Genomic DNA, 22,452 nt, shown 5'->3' on the forward strand with positions numbered 1-22,452 from the left:
ATGGTCTCCCATTTTGGGGGAGGGAATCTTCTTTCTTCCCATAATACACGCAAGTGGAAATCCAGTATTACCAAACCAAATGAATTTGTTTATTCTTTGACAAAAAGTGATGACAATGGGAGCACACAGAAAGATTTGACAGAATCGCACTGATATGAAGGGTGGTTCTCCAGACCACCTTCATCTCAAGAAAGGGTAAACTGATTTCAGACTGAGCTGAGAGAGCTCATTTCAGTGTATCCCGTACTTGAGATGATATTCTCCAAACTCAGAACAAAAAGGTTAAGAAGTCTGCTCTTCTTATTTTCCTAAGGAAATGCAATGAATAAAAGTTAAGGGTTTTTTTATTATGTCAAAGAATTTGACTGTTTATGTCAAAATCTTTGAGGGTATCCTGTCCTTTTTATCCTGTTTGCTTTGTATTAGTTCTGAAACTGAAATTCTTTCAACTGAACCAGAAATCTTTGTCAGCTTGAAATTGGAGCATCAAATACACTTACTGTTATTACATAACTATTTCCATTTTTATTAAAGCATGTCTGTGCCACAGCAAGTTTCTATAAGCAATACATAAATGAGGTTTTGAAACTCAGTTTCAAAAATCAGGTTATATAAACTCAGCTTTGAAATATACAACTTTTTGCTGCAAGAATTTCAGACCGTCTTAAGTCAAATCAATTTTAGAAGACAGACTGAACCTAGAATATCTCCCTCCTACTAGTCATGGCAGAACATTTGCTGGTTTGGAAATTCCATCTCTAGGAGAAGTATTTGGAACTAGATGATCTTTAAGGTCCCTTCTAACCCAAGCCATTCTATGATTCTTTGAAAAGGAATGGAAAATTGAATTTGCGCTTTGAACACTTAAAGCAGATCTTCATGGCCTGCCAATGAATGACCAAATAAACTATGAATGTGATGTATTTTAGCATATTTGACCAAGACTGTCAATAAACAAAGTAAAAGCTCCTAGAATGAGAGACAAGAATGCTAATTTCTAAATTTTCATTATCTGCTGCACTGGAGTCCCTGGGAGACTAAGTACAAATCTGACATCTGCAGAATTTACATTACAGCAGTGTGTATGTGCAATGTACTCTGGACAAGAGCAAGAGAAATCTTAACTGAATTTGCAGGGAAGTATTTTTACAGTTGTTACAGATCTTAAAATCAACTAGAAGCAGATTCTGTGTTCTTCAAAAAGGAGAAGATGAATGTTTAAAAAACCCACAATTTTTAGAAAAAGGTAATGGTGAGTTTCTGAATGACCTTGGGAACCACATACTTTTGCAATGAAGAGACACAGAGCTGCTTTCAAAGTTTCAGACTTACTAAAGCTTTCACTCACACATTCCTTGTCCTGTGAGCATAAGGACAAACTGGTGTTAGCTAGCCATTAGTTACAGAGGTGTGTAGCAATGCCAGCTGGGAGGAGCTTTATGCCATCCTTGAACATTTAGCAGTTGCTGAGCTGCTGTCTATGTAGTGTATTCAGTGCATTTCCAAAAGGCAAAAAATATCTCCTCTACCCATTAACTATGGCCCTGCTCACTGTACTCAAGAGAAATGATTCCTTTGTTAGAAAATGTCTCTTCCGACTGCCTTTAAAAAAAAAGGAAAAAATATATAGTAATATTTTTCTCTGAGTAACAAGGACCAAACCAAGGGGGATAAATATGCTCATCTGAATGGCTGACTGTTCCAGATCAGTGGCATTACTGTACAGAAAAAGGTGCTCATGCATGAGGAAAGACTACAAAGCTGGGTTCCCAGACTACTGTATGTTATCTGTATTTCTCTTATCAGACAGGGCATCTAGCTCTTGAATAATCAGTTAGGGAAAAACTTCATATTCCTATTCAGTCCAAGGTCCAGTGAAGGCCTAAGGCAGCTTCAGCTTAACACAAGAACCTTAAATTGAAAGTAGTTACCAAAGTTATTAAGGTTATTATTTGCTACAACACAGCAAAATTTGCTTCTGGCAAAGCTGGAGGAAATGCCCAAACTTAGAAGCACAGCTCAAATTTGCCCACCTTGAGAGGCCTTAGGCTCCTTCAGCTGCCCTGCACACATTGGATGCTTAGCTCTGCCCTTGCTCAGGTGAGATGCAGAGTTTCTGCAGCAGCTTCCTTTGGCAGTAAGGAGCAGCTATAGCAAGTGAGGACAGCTCTCCTGGAGCCAAGCCAAGCCTGCAGGGGCTGAGATCAGCACCAAATATGGGGGGATGCCCTAATCCAGCTCTTAGACATGCTGTGCTGCTTCCCACTGCTGCTGCTCCACAAGGCAGCTGTTAGCTCTGCCAGCTCAGGGGTTCAAACTCCATTATCCCAAAACTGCACTTTGGTCCTTCCCTGATGCTCCTGGGAATGACTGCTAAAATTCAAAAGGAGACCTTGTGAATATGGATGGTGTCATGTTGTGGAAATGTCTTTCAGCAAACAACAGCTTTTCTTCATCCAAATTATGAATAATCAGAGTACTTTCTTTCAAAAGCAGTATTTATTTTTTCATCAAGATAAGACACATTACATACTGCATAAAGTAAAAAGTACTGCTAGGAAAGCTGCATTTACTGAGATAACAAAAAAATATACATAAATTGCACTTGAGAAAGTAGGCTTTATCCCAGAAGAATATAGTAAACAAAAAGCTGATGAGTGGTTTGAAATTAGGACTCTTTCTGAATTGCCAATGAAAATGTATTTATTTTGGGGTGTTCCAGTTCCACCAATAAAACTGAACCAGATTCATTTTTTTAAAAGCTTTGCTCTTTAAGTTAAAAGTGTGTAAACAATGTAACAACTATACGTGGACAAAAGAGGGGAAAAAAAATGGAGATACACCTTTGCAATTTCTGCTAATAAACAAAATGGAAAAATTTTGCTGATATTTGGATTCACCAGGGTCATTGAAGCTCGGGGCTTGGGTTTTGTGGAGTTTTTCTTAGTCCACATGTGTGCTATCATCCCCACACTGCCACACGAAGCCCATCCTCCTGCACTGGCTGGGAGCATGGTGTCTGTATGGCAGCGGGAAGCAGTGAATGGTTGCATTCATTAGTAAGTGTCCCAGGAGTAATACTTTAAACTTTGTGACAAGCTTAGCTTATATTTAAGAAGGTAAACCCATCATTAAGCAAGAGGATGTTTTTCACTTTGCATCTGAATTTTTCTGCTGGACCCTGGCATCCACTGCTGCCATTAACTAACTCAGCTAGCTGAATTCTCAGCTGTTCAGACTTTAAAAGGAGTATCCATACTATTTACCTTTGTGTATCACACTTAGATGTCCAAATCAGATTTAGAATTTTTCTATATAGTCAAAAGACAGAAAAGAAAGCTCCCAAACAGGGTGCTTTCAACCTTTGGACTAAGGCACACTATGGGAGAGCCTCTCCCAATTGCCTCTAGGGGTAACTCGGGCTCCCAGACAAGGCTGAATGCCCTCGATCAGGAGGCAAAAGCACCCCTCACAACACGTGGCTGTTGGGGTGGGACCGGGCGAGCAGGCAGTGCTGCATGGCACACACCTGGTGCAGCACTGCCTGCTGCACAGTTCCCTCGTCGGGTGGGAATTAAAGGACCATTTAGAGCACAAAGCCTTGTGAAACTTGTGTATCCTGCAACCAACACCAGCTAGGAAGTCAGAGTGCTTAGGCAGGATTCAGTCAGAGATATACAAAGAGTGTGCTGTTTCAAAAACAAGCCATACTGCCAAGGTCTTGCATGCAAATTTCTTCCAAACTTAGCTAAAAATTATGGAAGGGCTGGGTCAATCTTGTTATTAAGCTAGAGACAGAAAAAGAATGAGATGTTCTTTAAACAGTCCTGAACTACAAAATGAAGGTGGTAATCTTTGGTTACAGGGCTGTTCTTTTAATGTGAATTGCTTTGAAAAATGATGAATCACTTCCTGAGTAAGCATTCAGGAGCATTTTTAAATAGACATCTGGGAGCCAGAGAGGAAAAATTAATATAAATAATAAAACCCCCACACTTTCTGAATCTCCAAGGTTAAAGTACAGGAAAGAAAGTAACACATTTCTAAGGGTTCTTTCAGCAAAGTTTTGCTAAAATGATAAAAAAGTACTTAAAAAATACTTGAGCTGATGAAGAGAGAAAATAAGAACATTAGGGTGCTTTTGTAACAAACCTGTAGAGTACTAAAACATACTGGTTTGAAGGCCTTGTATTATTTTATTTTACAGAACACGCCATTTTCCACTAATTATAATTATTATTGTCAACCTACTTCACTCTTTCAGAGAGACAGAAAGACAAGAGCCAACACAGACAAGATGATTCAATGCAGCCTATGCCTACTATAAAACATAAAACCTCAGTCATTAAATGTGCCACCCTATTCCCTCTGTTACATTCATGATCAAAACTCCAAATTTCTTTGCCAGACTTAAATTTGCCTGTTCTTTTACATTTTTGGAGCAGCATTTGAAAATCCTTAAAGCTAATTTGGAAAGATTTTTTTTTTCTTTTTCAGCTAGAGCACTTCTGTAATAGTTTAAAAGGCATAGGAAGCTATGCTGTAGCTTTTAAAGTGCTAATTTTATTATGAGGTGGTATATAGTAGTATTCTTCTGGAAGTTAATAAATGATGCACACCTTTCATGACTGACAGACATTGCTTAATGAGTTAATATGCTTCAGCAAAATGCAATTTAAAAAAAGAAATTCACTGTCAACAGTTTAACCATGGCAATACACAGAGCTGGAATGAGACAACTAACCTCAGATAACTAAGATTAATGCATATATGACAAAGTTATAATAATCCATATTTAAAACAAACAAATAAAGAAACCCCAAACCAAATAATGATAATTAAATCTCAAACACAGTTTTGTTTTCCAGTAACACAACTGCAAAACAAATCAATATTTTCAACAAACAAGTGCCCTATTTCATCTCCACCACAGGAAAACACGGCACTCCTCGAACTGCTGCGAGGAGGATCCAAGCAGAGGGCTCTCGCCCCTCTTGTGTAGAGGGGGCTCCTCTTGGGCAACTGTGCGGCCACTCTGGGCAAGGGGCAGGAATCCAGATCAGGTAGATAGTGACCAAAATCAGTTCCAGCCTGCAGGTATTTACCTGGGGGCCTGGCAGGAGCCCCCTCTTGCAGAAGCACCTGGGTGATGGCTCCCATGGAGCCACCACAGCAAAAGTACCAGCCTCTGCACCCCACTACCAGCCAGTATCCTGGCTTCTGCAAAGCATCTACTAATTTCAGCACATGATTTGGTCGAGTGTGAACACTAAGATTTGACTTTACTGATGCGTTATTTCATGTAGTGAAAACTATCTGCATTCTATCTCACTCTGTTGGGCCAGAATGCTGGAAAGTTCCCTCTGAGAGTGGGGCAAACCATTTTGCACTCCTACAGGCTCAAATTCTCCCTTCATTTATACCCACCAGAAAACCCTACCTACCATCAGGAGAGCTGAGGAGGTAGAAATGGCAGCAGAATTTGAGTGTAGGAACTGGTGAGTGAAAAACAAACACAACTCTATTTCACTGCCAGCTACCACAAATACCTACACACCTGGTATTTATATTCAGGTGGGCACTGTGTACCTAAGGGCTGCAATTGAGCTTTTAAAATCTCAACCCTCAGAATCTAGCTACAGATAACCACAATCCTAAAACCTTGGATGCTGATACATAAATGTATGATATACCTGTTTAGTTGCCATGGCACTAATCAGCACAGCAATGATTTTTGCTAATTGCAAAGGCAGGCTAGTAGCGAATTTCAAATGATTAGTGAGTAAAGGTCCTCAGAGCAATCCTGCTTGAAAGTAAATGTCCAGTAAGATGAAATTAGTGTGTCTGGCTTTTTCTTTTCTTTCTTTGTTTTTCCTTTTTTATCGGGGTGGTCTTGAACTGCAGACACAATCACAACGCTCATGGTGATCCAGTTGTATATCTACCAAGGACATGTTGTTCCTGATTCTGCCTCTTCTTCTGGTATGCCCAGCCTCAGGGACGAATTTCAGCACCTGGGAGGATCAACAAAAACACAATGAATTAGAAAACGCTGTTGGAGATCTGAGGAGATATGAGTGTTGGGACCCCAAGGGCAACAATGGCCCTTAATGGCCCTGACCAGCATTAATTTGGACACAGTTTTGTTTTATTTCCAGCTTTTTCTTTGCACCCTTTGACATCCTGCTGTACTGTTTGTCCTGGAGCTTGGACAGACTGTATTATTTCCTACATCAGGTATCTTTATATCTTGCAGTTTCCTAACTATGTCCAAAATTGCTCCTTTGCATGCAAATTATCCAGCATGTTTCCTTTGGCTCATCTTTGCAGTCCCATACATATTTGAAGCATCCTGTCCCTCCTCTTCCTTGTGCATTATTTCTCCTCTAAAGAACAAGGATCACTTTTCTATGCAATTTGAAATTTCTGAAGCACGTATCACTAGAATTGGTCCAAAAATTAAATACTTGTGGAGGCAGAAGGAGATGAAGGAGCTTGCACAAAATATGTGTCAGATCCCTCTGAGCTTCTGTGGAATCTGAGTTTTGTTGGCTTATCTTAAAAATCTCTGGCTCAACCTAAATGATTTCTGAAGAATTTACTGTGAATAATGTCAAACAAACAAGCAAACAAAATTACTTCCTAGGGAAGTATACATTGTACAAGATGCTTTTGAAAACAATGCTATCTAGGCAAGGTGATCTTCAGACCTGGAGGAAGGGGGCTGTAGGTTGTAAAGAATATGAGAAAGAGGCAATAAACACAAGATGCAACAACAACAAAAAAATCCTATTTGGGTATAGTAAAAAAATACTGAGAGTGGTTAGACACTGGAGCAGGTTGTCCAGAAAGGCTGCAGAAACCCTCAACACAGTCAAAATAAACAGGATGAGACCCTGAGCAACCTCATCTAACTTCAACATTTTTCCTGTTTTTATGGGAGATTGTAGACCCTCAGAGACGTCTTCCAACCCATATCATTATATGAATCTGATTCCCTGAAAACGATCTTGTATCTTCCCAAATCTCACAGCACATTGGCCAGAAAGAGATGGTAATTGTCAGACTTGTGTACATGGAGAATCTGAAACTGGTTTGCTCAAGACTATGCCACACATTAGTAGAAACACTACCAGTGCCAGTATACAGTCCTTTCCATTTAGAAATTTACTGACAGGGAGCAGGACACGGAGATAGCAAGGCTGCAGCTGCACAGCTGCAGAAGCAGGTGGGTTGGTTCTGCGCAGTGCGGCCTCAAGTGCTTGAGTCCAGAAACCACACACCAGTAAGACATTAGAGCTAACAGGTCTCACCTCCTGGCAGGCTGATGTGACTCATGCTAGCTTGGCCAAGTGACTGCTAGATCAGCTGGATTTCTCTTGCTTGTTCCAGGATGGAGAGATGTCTGTTAAGTGCACGACCTCCCAAAGCCAGTGGCCAACTGGCAAGTGGGACCTAAACCTCTGAAACAAACACCTCAACCACCAAAGCACCCACATTTCTCCTCTAACAGATCATACTGATTTATAAGTAACAGGTCGCTCTGTTACTCAACAAACCTTTTTTTTTTTAAAGTACTTTCTGATGTTGTAACACCATACAAGAGTTGAGATGGTTTTGGAAAGGACAGGGAATAAGAGACTGTGTGCCAGATCAACAGCGTGTGAGCATTTTCAACAGAATTAGAAAGTCCCAAAACTTAAGTGTGAAGCACTTGCCAAAGGATAACCAGAGATGCTGTACACGGTGGGTGGGGAAGGGCAGGCAGGTTAGCAGCTCTCAGGACGAGCCCATTTGTTCTCTGCCATTAAGGCCTTGACGCTAGAAAAGTAATGGAATGTAACAAAAGTGGTGAGCACTGAATGCAGTCTATTATTTTGTTCTCCCTTTTGTGATGGAATTTATATTTTGCCTATGTAATACTGAGAGTAAGGACTGTGCCTAAGCAAGGTCCTTCATGCTGCTGTACTGTGTTTGGAAAATACAATTACTTTGTCCTGTTAGAAATGCAGAAACATGTAATTATTTTTTTAAAGCAACAAAAATATAGTGTCTCTGAATTGATTTCAAACACTGGCTGCATCCACATATGCAATAAATCCTGATGGACACTAGGAAAATTTGCTGTACCACACTGTAGTCCCAAGCACAAAAGGACTGAACCTAATCATATTGCTGCAATTATTACAGAGATAAAAATAGACCACATCTTCAAAGATTTTTTTTAAAGAAAACTTACTTTTAAAATCAAGCACAGATGCTGACGCTGAACCCATGATAAATTCTTTATTTAAAGAAGTCTTTCAGCAAAATCTGACAAATCCAGATGACTGGCATTTTGCAAGATCATGGGTAGGCAGATCTGATTTTTCCAGCTGAGAGCAAATCAAAGTATGCAAGGGGATGTGGACTGTATTTAAGTTAACAGACCATCTGACAGCTTGGGGACTTTCCCTGTGTTTTTTATAAGGAAGCATGAACACAGTATATAGGCTTTGCTGATAAGAAAAATGAACTGTCAGGCAGTTCCCCAGACAAGACAGGAAAACAGTGATTGAACACAGCTGAAATTATCAAATCATAGAATCATTTAGGCGGGAAAAGACCTCTGAGATCATTGGGTCCAACCATTATCCCAGCACTGCCAAGTCAACCACTGACTTCTGTCCTGTAATGCCACATCCCACATGCTTTTTGAATACGTCCAGGAAAACAGAGACTCCCATTTCCCTGGGCAGCCTATTTCAATGTTTGACCACCCTTGCAGTGAAGAAAATTTCCCTTATATCCAATCTAAACCTCCCCTGGTACAACTTGAGGCTATGTTCTCTTGTTCTGCCACCTGTTATCTGGGAGAAGAGGCCAACCTCCACCTGGCTACACCCTCCTTTCAGGCAGTCAGAGAGAGAGAGAGCAGTAAGGTCCCCCAGTGAGCCTCCTTTTCTCCAGGCTAAACACCCCCAGCTCCCTCAGCTGCTCCTCACAGGACTTGTGCTCCAGACCCTTCCCCAGCTCCGCTGCCCTTCTCTGGACACGCTCCAGCCCCTCAATGTCTTTCTGGCAGTGAGGGGCCCAGAACTGAACACAGGATTGGAGCTGTGGCCTCAGCAGTGCCGAGTACAGGGGGACGGTCACTGCCCTGGTCCTGCTGGCCACACCACTGCTGATCCAGGCCAGGATGCCATTGGCCTTCTTGGCCACCTGGGCACAGCTGGATCATGTTCAGCTGCTACAGACCAGCACCCACAGGTCCTTTTCCACCAGGCAGTTTTCCAGCCTGTGGCACTGCCTGGGTTGTTGTGACCCAAGTTTAGGACCCAGAACTTGGCATTGTTGGTTGAACCTCACACAATTTGTCTCAGATCCAACCTGTCCAAATCCCTCTGCAGAGCTACTTTAATAGCTGATCACAGAACTGATATTCAAAGCTCTCTGTCTTACTTCTGCCTAACAGTTTTGTTTTCATCTAAGTACAAGGGAATCTGGAAGTAAGGCCATTTCTGGTGACCGCAGTTGATGGAAGACAACCCTTTATTCTGCAAATAGCTGCTGTTTATTCCATGGACAGGTCCTTAAAGCTGAGGATCTACTGAATTAATGAGAATAGTTCAAATAAATTCTGTTTAGGGCATTTTATCACTCCTTTTTTGATGGGATCAGTAGCTGTAAGAAAATATGCATATGACAGGTCCAGAATGCTCAAAAGGTTGTTTTTTTTTTTTTGTGGGTGAAAAAGAACAACCTTGTAGTTTTCAAATTAAAGGATCAATGTCTGTCACTTCTCATCAAATTGCAGTGCCTCAGCTATTCAGATCATTGCCTCACAAAGAGCACGTAACTACAGTCATACCCCTCTCATCAAACACCGAGTAAATTATGGTCATAAAACTATTAAAACAATTAAAATAAAATCAAGACAGATTATTTTGCTTCTGAGCTGGATTTGGTGCTTATAGGTAATACAAAAAAAAAGTGCAATAGGGCATTTTCTGTGTGGAGAGCCCCACAGGAGCACACAACATGCTGGATGGCATTTTAATTTCTAGATATGCCTGAGCATCTGAGAAGTTTCAAGGTGAGATGACTGTAGCCACTGCATCACTTTCCTTGGGGACAGTGTTGTAGGAAATATAAAGAAAACGCTTACATGCATTTCCTTGCCAGCAATCTTGCTCATTGATCATGTATTGAATTTGGATGCCAGCTTCTGAAACCCTCTTTAAACCAGAGAGCAAAGCCATTACAAAAGCCAGGATCTGGAAGTTGAAGCCAGAAAAACTTCAAGTGGAATTAGGGCACACTTATTTAAGTAAGGCCCACTCACCACCTGGACAGCCCTCCAAGGAACTGTGGGGTTTCCAGCCTGTTTGAGGACTGCCTTTCCAGGAGGTGTACAGTACCAATTTGGGTTGTGCTCTGGGGGCAGCAGGTGCTCTCCAGTGGCCTGTGGAGCACAGGGGGTCAGGGCTGATGGCCCCTATCACCTCAGCAAAAATTAAGAACACCTCAACATCAGGGGCTGAGGAGAGCAGAGTGGCAATGACTGCCAGGAAGAGGACCCAGCTGGAGATAATCTGTTCACCCTGCTCCATACATGGCATGTCTCCAGTAGAAGCTGCAATAAAGTAGTGACTATAGAGAATGATTCACCTGAAACACCCACCTCTGGTGGTGCTAGCTCTGGGGACTAGGAAAGGAGCCCAAAGCTTGGACTCACAGTGTTAGATGGGTAGAGCCAGACTGAGGTGAAGCATCCCCTCAGCATTTGCTGATGATCCTAGCCAGGTATCACTGACCCTTGGAGTCAGGCAACATTTAGCCATGACAGTACATGATGGCTGATTTCTGTTTTATTAAAAAGCAAAGAGTGATACCAAACCCAGTCAAAACTTAAAAAAGGTCTCCCACAGGCATTTCCGACTTATCATTTACTTATTAGTAACAATAGTGAAATTGTTTTCTGAATTCTTGACCAGTATTTTGAGCACCAATAGAAAAATAAAGTCCCACTCAAAAATCAGCTTTTTTTTTTTTTTCTTTTTGATTAGCTTAAGAAAGCTACAGAATATCAATAACATGACTATGGCTTACCCAATTCTAATTAGCTTCACATTCTTGTGACAGAGGATGGTGAGCAACTCTGGATGCTATTTTAGATACTGAAATTTGTACTCTGCAGAACTTATTTTAAAATTCTGCTAAACAGCATTATCTGATCTCCTTCTGCACATCTAAAAATAACACCATTCTAGCATGCAAACCAAATTATATTTGTCTGAGATTCATGAAAGAGGAAGCATCAAAAGTGCAAAAGATTCAACACAGATCCAAGTTCTGATAGACATAAAAAAATCTTACTCCGCAATTTTTGAAAGTTATCTAATCCAAAGGTCACACACAATTTAGCTGTGCTCTGAGTCTAAGAAGCCAAGCATTATGGGAATGTGGTTCATAATTTAGCACAAGGACCTTTACTCTACTAGGAACACAGCCTAAACCAATGACATAGACCCAAAGATGTATTCTTTATTACCAGAGATAATACCCAGGGTATCAGGGACAAGAAAAAAGAGTTGGCTTGATGATCAGCAGCAGCAGGCAAACTAAGGGATCATTGAATATAAATGGGATTATTGTTTCTATTTTTTTTTATTTTTATGCATAAAAAACACCTGGTTTTAATACAACAAACATGGGAAAAGATTAACTGGCTCAAAACTCAAGTACCTCAAGTACTTACTAAAGCTATGATATTTTTGACATATGTGACATCAATAAGACCCTCACTTTTGCTGATCTTGTCAGGAATTAGGTGTGCATTATGACACAGCTATTGTTTTATCACTGACTAGATACAGATGTTCCTCCTTCACAAACTGCTTCTCTGTCCTGACATGTATCACAGGATGTCTCACTTGCTTAACTTCCACATGTCAACCCAAGAACTTTCATTTTCATCTAGTTAAAAATGAACCTTTTTTTTCTCTCTCTGCACTTCTGCGCTCTCTCTCCTCATCCCGTGACCTAGCAGTCATTTCTGACTCATTCTGTTTCCTTGTACTTGCATTCCAAATAAATCCCATTGCTGCTTCTTGTACAATATTCCATGAATTAATTCTTTTGTCAGGCTAATTCTGTGCCTTTATTACCATAACAACCTTTTATCTCCTTTATACATGTACTATCAACTCCAGGACATACAACAGCAGACCATACTCCTTGAACACTGCTTTGATGATTCCAGCTCTTTTTAATCCCTTAGCAAATTCCCTTTGTCGTGTCAGCATCATTTGGATCATTTTTTGACCAGTTATCTTATGTTTCCCTGTGTAAGGACAGGATGAGAATTATTGTCTGTTCTCTCAAGTGCTTCCTTAAGGTTTGCTTCTCATTTCTCTGAAAAATAAAAGAAAAAAAGGAAAAAAGCCCGCACAGCATCGAATTGTGTTAGTTAAATTTCTTAACTCCATTGCAGTAACTCTGTCTTCTTGAAGTTCCATGCCACTTTTTTATTTTCTGTTGTGCTCCTGTGTTCTTTTCTCCCATATAATATTCCCTCAGTCTTGTTTTCCCTTTGCAATGTTGGTTTCAGTTGAAGCTGTTTCTATGCCCCAGCAACTTGTGCCAAGATATGGTATTGTGTGCTCTGGGGTACCTACTGCCTCTCTCAAGGCAACCAGAGGTTATGAAATTGCCACCCTAACACTAATCAAAACGTTGTCTCTGAGAATTAACTGAATGTATGTCCTGTGAAGGCATCAGACAAGCTCCAATCAACATCAAACTTGAATGGAGACATAATGCTTCAAAAAGGGGTGGGATGGGGGGTGGGGAAGAAGCACCTTATAGACAGTGAAAAACACATCAGTCTTTAGAGGAGAGACAAATAAGTAGGTAAAAGATGCAATCAGCTTGATAGCTGATTTTTTTTCTTTTTTTCTTATATGCCCTTTAGCTGTGCAGCTCAGCACTGCGTTTGCGGAGGTTTACACATTCTGACAAATTCTGGTTGCTACCTTAAGAGCACTTATTCCCCACGGAAACTCATTTCACATCTCATCAGTTACAGCAATGAGATGGGAAAACCGATTTCTTGTTTCTCTGAGGTATGTGCATGCTGGCTGGATAGCACAGCCACAGCCACAGCTGAACTGAGTCCTGGTCTGAGTTCCCCACACCTTCTCTGTGCTGAGTAATCTCCAGGTTTAGAGCCTGTGCCTCTTTAACGAACAGTTCCAGGCATTTTAAAGGAAATTAACTGCAGTGGGAAACACTTTTATTTCAGGTCCCCTTTAAAAAGTCAGACAGCAGTAGGGCTGAGCATTTGTATCACCTACGGCAGACTATGCCTTAGAGACGTTCTCAGACACTGCCAGGACTTGGCCTGTTTGGTTTGAAGGGATTGTGACACTATGTGGTAAGTCATGAGTATTTGTCCAGAGTATTTGCTCTGCTCTAAAGCAAACCCAGAAGCCACAGAAAACCACAGAGCATTGCAAGACTCCTGCAAGAAAAAAAAAAACCCACCAATAAAACTGTTTACCCAAATTATGACCCCATTCATTTCTGAAAACTGCTGAGTATTTTGGTAAAGTCATGGCAAACTTCCAGGCCATAAAGAAGACCAGAGAGCTCATGACTAACATCTCCCAGGGCAATAAAGAAAAAGCTACCCCTTTCTGTGGCATTCTCATGTTCGCATTTTCCCTGCTGTTGCATCACTTCTTATAGTTGGACATGACAGAAAAGAGCTGTACATTCCATTCAGGGAACTGGAGCAGCAGTCTCAGCTTGGGAAAATTAAAGGCTATTAGTCCTGAGAGTCTAGGCTAGGAGGGAGCGCTCAGTGATTACAGTGAGAGGCTTTGAACAGGAACTAAGAGGGAACTAAAAAGCATTAAGAGCACACGGAGAAGATAACCTTGAAATCTCTCTGGACTAGAAGCCTCTCTTTCAAGAAACACCCTGGACTTTAAGGTCCCCACAGCTACCAACATGCAGCTACTCCAGCACTTGCTACCAAGCCAAAAAGGAGCCTATTGCTTTTGTAAAATTTGCCTGCCTGTCTTTCTCACTCAGAAATACTCAGTAGCTCAGAAATGCCAGGGAACTTTTAAGTGATCTCCAGAGACATTTTTACTTTTGAGGACACGCATATCCACGTGCAAGACACAAAGCTCTTGCAGGTTCAGGAGCTCAGTAGATGAAGCTCCAGGATGGAGGTTAGGCAAAATCAGTCTGGCAAGAGAAAGGGTCTGGGGTCTGCAGGACTCAGTTTCAGTTATTCAAACACCTTCTTTGTGCCACTACTTAATATTTCCTTCTGGTGTCTTCTGTAAATCAAGTTAACTGGGACTTGTGGTTGAATCTGGCCTCTGTCTTCCTGCAGGAGAAGGCAGAGCTTTTTAACCAAATTAATGGTGCTGGGGATTTCATAAAGTGTGAAGCTCCATCCTTCGTTATGCAACTAAAGGCTCTTTGGCTAAGGTTAGTGGGTTTCAAATTGGCTTTTAAGAGAGCAAACTGGCTCCATGGTTCTAAAACTGGCATGTGGAGAGCCTCTGCTCAGTGCCTTTTCTACCTGGTATTTAAGTAAAATTAAAGTGTCAAAGGAGAACAAGAATGAAACTGATTAACTGTGCGTGGCTAATAATAATAATAAAGTGGAAAACATTTTGGACTAAAATTAATGGATACATCTTTAGTATGTCATACATGAATTTATCTGCATGACTTCCACTCATGTTAATGGGAGATACTTGGCTAAATACCTACTCAGTGAGCTGTTTATTCATCCCTAAGGGATGAAATTTAAATTTAAACTTACAAAGGCCATTTAATGTTAAAGCTGAAACACTGTCTTGAATTCAGATGGTTCTCAGAGAAGAAATGAGTAGGAAAATAATTTAGCAGTGATGTATAAGTGTGAATGTTGAATTTCCTGAATTTAGTGATTAATTTGGGGCAATTTTAAGTCATGACATCCTGGTGCTGAGCAATACCTGGCTAGTTTGATATTTTGGTGTACCAGCACTACCTGTTTCCAAACACTTGAAAAAAGTAAGTGCTTGATAACATACTCATAATCAGCACTTTTCTTTCTAGCTGCTGTCAACAGTTGACTTAAATTCTGACACAGGTGTAAGTCAGGATTCCTTAGTTTATTCTTTACTTGAGTTCTTTCAGGAATCTTCTGAATTATGCACACGTCATATTTAAGTGTTGAAATTCCACACAGATTTACTGTGGAAAAAAACAATTCCTTTTTATAATTTTAAATTAGTTCCCTTTCAGTCTCCCTCTTGTTATTTTCTTAAGGAAAATATCATTTAGGAAGATCCAATTTTCCTTTAGCTACTATTCATTATTTTCTACCTTTCACTGTGTCCTCTCTTTCTACCATTTTTTTTTCTAAATGAAATTATCCAAAACTTTTGAGCCACCTTCCTTACAAATATTTTTGATCTATATCTTCCCCTACATCTCTCATGATGTATATTTGCTGCTTCTATTTATTTTTTCTAGTCCTGCCTTTGTCCTTTTAAGTACCAATGGTCAAAACCCAGGATAAGTCCCCCACGAATTTATCCTGACTATATTTGCTGTGTTATTACCCCTTCATCTCCATTCCTGCAGAAGACTGTCACTTATCTTTTTCTTATCACTGCGCTGAACAACTGTTTTCCTGAAGCTCTTCACAGTGATTCACTACTTAACCTTTGGCCCAATTTCCACCCCTCATTTCTCCCTCCTCCCCTCACACATCCAGTGTTATATGAATAAATAGTTGAGACCACTCATCCTAATGATTGCTGCTCTTCTAACCTGCATTTATAAGCAGTTACAAAGGCCTTCTGAAATTCCTCACAGCCTTTTCTGCTGTTCAAGTATGTTATGTCCTGTGCCACCTGACATTTTTGCCACCTCCCTGTGCACCTCCCTCCAGATTGAACACATGAAATAACAATCTGTGTACTGGGGGCACCCTCAGATAGCCCTTTCCCATTTAGAAAATTGCTCATCTCTTCCACCTCGTTGCTCTTTATCTCTTAACCAGCTTCTAATCCATGTCTGATCTTGTCTGGCTGACTGTTTGCTCTCTGCAGGAGGTGCCAGTCCTTTTAGCATTCTTGTACAATGTTGTGGTGCTGTATAAATATTTATTCATATATAAGGCATTCTGAGTTAATTTTATCAGCTCATAGTCATCTAGGTGCTTTATACCTATTAATATTTTTTCCAATTCACTTTTCTACCACTGAGATAAGGCTTTCTGCTCTGTAATTAGGGTCATTACTAGGGTCATCCCCTGCATCTTCTTTAAAATTAGAGAAAATATTATTCTCTAGTCCTAGCACGTGGAGTATGCTGTATTCTGCAGTTACATGTGAGAAAATATCTCTTACCTTTGAAAAGAGTAACCACACTGCTCACAGTGTGGGCAAGTTCTGACCTTCACCAACCCTCTGCTATTGCAGCCCCAGGGTCTCCCAAGACAATGCCTTAATGTTATGAGCCCACATCACATCCAGGTTTAAAGTCCATAAAGTTCATTTTCCCTTGGGACTTAAGCCAAGTGGTAAATCAGGCTCTTATGAGAGATATGTGTCAGACATAAGGCGGCATGGCATGCAGCTACCCTACCTTCTGACAACTGAAAGGCAACTACCAAGTAACTTCCCTAGATATGCTCACTTTAGGGGACACTGCTCATGTCTTGATCTGAAAAGACTGCATTAGAGGCAAGAACAAAAAATGCTCTTTCCTTGTGCTTTTCGTCCCTAAATGTGTTCTGAATGGATTAAAATAATGGGCATTGTTCCTATGCAAAAATTTTGCCTTCCTAAAAAATTGCTGAGTGGGGAAAAAGCTAAAGCTGAATGATTCAGCTGCCTCCTGTAAGTAATAAATCTGGAAGGGAAGAGAGTTTACAAGAGACTTAATTGTAATTTCCAAGTGTGAGCATAAGTTTAAAGCAAGAGGAAGTGAAGTCAAATAGCTCAAGGAACACATGTTCCAAAAAGTGTATTTCCAGTGGTATATACATTTACTCTGTATTTGTCCTTCACTGGGAAAAATCAGTCCAACATAAGGCTCATTCTTGCGACAAAGGTCACTAGGATGCTGTGGTGGCATCCACTCAGAGGTGGCAAAAGTTCTGTCCAATTTCTCCTAAATTAACTTACCCACAAATACCTGCCTACACCCCTTTCTCACACACACATAGCCAATTAACAAGCAGCACACGCAGGTCCGAGAAAAGACTTCAGAATCCGTGGAAGCAATACATACCCAAAAGGAGTAACAAAGAACAAATGAAAATACCTCATGATATTTTTTCACTGTTTTCCCTGACACGCAGGTGCAGGATTTCCAATTCGGAGTCCCACAGCCGCAGTTTCCGCCACAGCGCTGGACAAGGAGGCAGCGGGGGAAAAAAACTACATTTGTCAGCTTCAGCTCCTCCCTTAAATTGACAGAGTAGTTCCTTGGAGTGCAGCTGTAACGCTTCACATCATCATTCAACCTGTCCAGGTCAACTGCAATGCAAAAGAAGTTTCATTAGTGAGGTTTGAGCGGGACATTCCTCTGGTTTATACTGCTCCCCAGGCAGTCAATAACACAGAGTGATAGGGTGCTGATTGAAAAATATGTGAACTATAGCGGTGATTTCTGAACAAATAAACATAAACCTACCAATTTTAAATCATTACAGGTGGCCATCCAGGCTGTCATCCTTCTCCCACTGACTGCCATAGCAGAGATCACACTTACTATAAAGGTGAAGGGAAGGTTTGCAGTAAAATATTGGCCTGAAAGCTGAAGACTGGTCATTTTATTTGCTTTGTCACTCACCTGTTGGATCCTTGGGCAAGAGATTCCACCACTGCTACCCTCTTCCTTCCTTGGTTTATACCTGGCTTACTTAGATGCTAAGATCTATTTTGTTATTTTTAGCAAAAACAAGGCCCTTCCTGTGGTCAGCAGAGAAACATTTTTGGGGAGTGATTCATCCCTTCCTTGCAAAATCACTTAGGACAGGCTGCATGACTTTCTTCCTCAAGTTGCCTGTCTGTATTGTTTATAAATAGAATTTAGATAACTCACTTTTAGATGGAGAAACCAATCTAAGCAATATTAATTTAATCTGGTAAAAGTTACTACAATAGGCATACAAATAAATACAATTAAAATTAATAGGTTTATTGAATGCCAGTAATTGGTTGATGTTTAAATGCCTAGTATCTGAGATGTGTCATGTAAACAACTAATAAAGCCAGCCATAAAAATAACATATAGACTATCAAATGTGAGTTTAAGCGCCGTTTCTAGCTTTAGCTTGTAATGCTAAAACAAAACAAAACCCCACTTTTATTTCCACAATTGTAACACAGACAAAAGTAACAAATTTAATGAGTTCTATTTCTACAGAAGTTTTTTTGATTTCTTTCTCCTTCCTTTTCTGTTTTTTTTCTTTCCTTAGGATTCTGTCTACCAACCAGGTGTTCAAAAGTTCAGTAATTCATTCAGGAGTGGGGGACGTGAACTTGTGTTGAGTTCGACTCCAAACAGTATTTGCTAACAGAAGTATCAATAGGAAAATAGGGATGGCTCAAGTGAGCACTGAGGTAACAGTCTAGTGTTTGTGAACATATCAGGTTTTAAGGGCTTGTTTAAGAGATCAACATAACCTCTGGTTCTGAGAACACTTACGCTTGTGCTTTAATACAAATATGTGAAAACTTACAACAAAGACACTTCATGCTTTCTGTGACTCAGATCTTGTCAACATGACAAAGTTAATTGTGGAAAAAGCTGTGATTTTTGAGTATCATGCACCCTTTACATTCTGACCTGGAGATATTCACAGGGCTGATATGCAAGTGGCAAGGGTGCATAAATTTTAGAAGTGCTATTATAGAAAATCGTAGCAGATCCACTTTCCTGGCATGGTGTTATCTCAGTCAATGGGAATTTAGCAGATAAATTGCTATTTTATAGCAATTATGATACATTCCCCCATGAAATCTCAGTGGTTCTCTCCAGAGAGCTAGCACCTCTCCAAAAGAGGTATAGATCGTCCTCCTGCTATAAGCACAAAATCAATGGGGCTGGTGGTATACTCATGCACTGAGAGAAAAATACACTGCGAATGTCCTTAGCCAGGACTGACAAAGTCCAGGGTATATTGATTTCTTTGTTTTAACTGATGGTACTTTCTTCTCCACTGTCATTCTTCAAAGCCAGCTCTTCTCACTGCAGGCTTTCAGGCTAATTCCTTCCACAGGGAAGTGTTTCCCGTGTTCCCACTCCTCTAAACCTTTTCATCAGGACCTTTGGCGTCAGCTTTTCTAACTGGTAAAGCAAAGCACTATCTGGCTTGTATTCATTTCAGCTGACTGATGTGAAGAAAAAATCTACTAAAGGAAGAAGAGGGCTGAAAATTTCCTGCCTTCATCATTAATGAGATTTCTTGAGGAGAAAGCCTGGATCATCCACACTCTGACACTGCAGCAATCCAGGGGAATGAATACTGATATGAGCAGGCTGCTATCAGGACAAACTGGCTATGGACTATGATGGCTTTTACTGATTAGAATAAAATACTCAAAGGCTTAATTCAGACTTAATTCAGCTGAGGTAACACAGGAAACAAGGCTTCCAGTAAAAAAATGGTCAGTAAAGAGGGCCCAGACACAGCTCACATGAACTGACATCTGTGTCCAGAAGACAGTTGGGGGACTGAACGAAATTTGCTCTATCACAGATGACACTTCCCCTCAGGCTCAACACTCCTTCTTCCTGCATGGAGCTGATACCTATTGGCACTGCTGTGTTATCACCACAGAAATGAGTCTTTGCAAGGGGACTTGAAGAGAGGGAAAGCACTAGCAAGGAAAGGACCTGGGTGGGGGAGCTTTCCTGCAGAGAGGAGACTATATCCATCACAATGTTACTCATTCTGGCCTCAGTACTTAACTACTCAATTCAAACAGCAAGGGTTGACCTTGCAAAAGGCTTTCACTGGGGGGAAGGCTTCGCTCACTGCCTTCAAATGCACAGTTTTGATGACCTTCCAAAGTCACTTTGCAGGGTCTCTTAGGCTGTAGCTGAGTCAGGGCTGTTGAGAGCTGCTGATTTGCTTGAAGCATAGGAGGGGATAACAAGATAATTAGCATAATTTTCTTTCTCTATGCAGTATGAAGAAATAAACCATTTATAATGAGGGCTCAAAACTTTCTCTGAATACATTCTTCAGGAATTCTGAAATCAACCAGTAGCAGAATACATTTTATTTAGTGTATTTTTTTATATGCCGAACTATATTTGAAACACCTATAGAAGATTTTCCAATGGAAAATTGCATGAATTCTTGGTATCATACTCAAGGAATTCTGAGCTTGACTTACTATCAGTTTTTAGAACTGCCAAATCCCAGAGTTATCAGTTAAGATGTGAATTCTCTCCATTTTGTGTATGTCAGGGTATCAAAGTATCGGAGTCCAGGCTGAAATGGACTAGTACAATAGCAAAAAGGTCTTATTTTAGTGATGCTGAAAAATTAAAATAAGTAACTTCAAGCAGAGAAGAAAAGCCTAAATAAATATATTTAAGAGATACACAAGTCATCCTCCATTAAAATTCATTTGGAGGAAAACACCTACACTCTTTTACTCTGCTCTGCAGAACTGCAGTTCTTGGTGGGATAAGGTGAGCACCCAGTGTATGCTGCGAACAACGTACTCTGTACTCTGCTAGCACCACACTGACACACAAGAACAGCTCCCATTGCCTAATTAAATCCTAAGCTCTAGATCATGGTTTACTGCCTCCTAACAAAAGAACACATTTTATTCTGAACAATCTTCTCTGCTGAAAGCTTCAATATGCATTTTTCCCTGTCTTTGGATTGTTTTACTGTCTGGAGCTAGTCCATTTCCTCATCCATATAACAATGAGATTTTACAGTACAGTCAGTTTCATGCATCACTTCACTGCTGTGACTTAAATGTAACCGAGCCTTGGTGTGATTGGTGTGAAATCCAGCTGCTTTACTTATCAAGGACTGAAACCACTGGAGTCCTTAATTTAAAACTAGAACTAAAAGGTTCTTTAGACTGGATGCAAATAATTCCCAAGTATTATTACAGAATGTCTGCATCAGAGACTCAGCTTAAAGGTAAAGCAGACATAAAAGAGATGCAATGGAGCACTAAGCTGGATACTTGGGGTCCAATGTTTACCCCTTCCTTCCCTGAAATCCTCTGCTTAAAACCATCCTCATTTCACATAGCTCAATGGCAAGTGTTTACCTTGAAGCATTGATCAAAATATTCTGCGATTCTGTGATCTTAATCAGAGGTAGGCACTGAAATCAAGAGACTGCAGCTAATGCCATGTTTTATTCAGAAAAAGGGAGGCCTTAAAGATTGAGGAGAAAATCTTTGCTGCTGGTAACTGATTAATTTTAAAAAGACAGGTGGTCTGTTAGGGTTGCTTTTAACACTTTATGTGTTCCAAACTTACACATGGTCCTAACACTATCTGAACATTTTACACTTTTTCATGCATCAGTCACAGAGCGGAGCTAAGGTGTAAGAGATGGCAGCCACCTTGCCATGGTATTCCTACACCACATGTCAAGGCCATCTACAAGCAAGGCAAGGAGGATCTGGGCAGCTGCAGACTGGTCAGCCTAACCTTAGCCCATGATAAAATTAAGGGGTAAATCCAACTTGGAAGCAATGCCCAGGCACATAATTGACAAGGGGATGACTGGGAACATCCAGAACAGATTTAACAAAACCAACCTCAGAGTTTGCTATGATGAGACAACTGTCTTGCTGGATGAGATGAAAGCAGCAGAGGCATTTGCTGACTTTTGACAGTGATCCATAGTATCCTTGCAGCCAAACTGCCGAGATATAATAGAATAGGTGGACTACAAATTCAATAGACAACTGGAATATCGGAGAGACTTGAGGAAAATGGTCAGCACTTCCAAGTACAACTGGAAGCTGGCTATTATTTGTGTTCCCCACAGAGTAACGCTGGGGTGAATACTGCTAAAGATCTTCAGGTAGACTAGAGGTACTACAGAAGCCATCAAAGACATTCAGAGCAGTGCTATAGCTGACTGAAGCTATGGTGTGGCTGAACTTGAGTTGGAAAATTCACAAAAAAGCTGGAGAGGGACTTTTTTACAAGGGCAAGTAGTGATAGGACAAGGGGATATTGCTTCATACTGAAAAAAGGTAAGTTTAGATTAAATATTAGGGGGAAATTCTTTACTGTGAGTGTGGTGAGACACTGGAATAGGTTGTCCAGAGAGGTTGTGGATACCCCATCCCTGGAAGTGTTCTAGGTTGGATGAACAACCTAGAACAACCTGGTCTGGTGCAAGGTGTCTCTGTGGCAGGGCATTGGAACGAGATGATCTCTAAGGTCCCT

The 22,452-nt window shown here is 40.6% G+C and overlaps 1 protein-coding gene across 4 annotated transcripts in view; it reads right to left on the reverse strand.

Annotated features, from left to right (window-relative positions):
• Window positions 1-500: 500 nt before the first annotated feature.
• Window positions 501-22,452, reverse strand: part of PDGFD (platelet derived growth factor D) — a 146,183-nt gene continuing 124,231 nt past the window's right edge. For all 4 annotated transcript variants that reach the window (XM_039563969.1, XM_039563961.1, XM_039563966.1 and 1 more), the window contains 2 exons: window positions 17,326-17,540; window positions 501-6,014 (listed from right to left, as the gene is read on the reverse strand). In XM_039563969.1, coding sequence (XP_039419903.1) covers window positions 5,880-6,014; window positions 17,326-17,540 — 350 coding nt within the window. In that variant the 3' untranslated portion in view covers window positions 501-5,879. The remainder of the gene's footprint in view (window positions 6,015-17,325; window positions 17,541-22,452) is intronic.

The sequence above is a fragment of the Corvus cornix genome, chromosome 1 (assembly GCF_000738735.6).
Source record: "Corvus cornix cornix isolate S_Up_H32 chromosome 1, ASM73873v5, whole genome shotgun sequence".
In the NCBI taxonomy this organism is placed as follows: domain Eukaryota; kingdom Metazoa; phylum Chordata; class Aves; order Passeriformes; family Corvidae; genus Corvus; species Corvus cornix.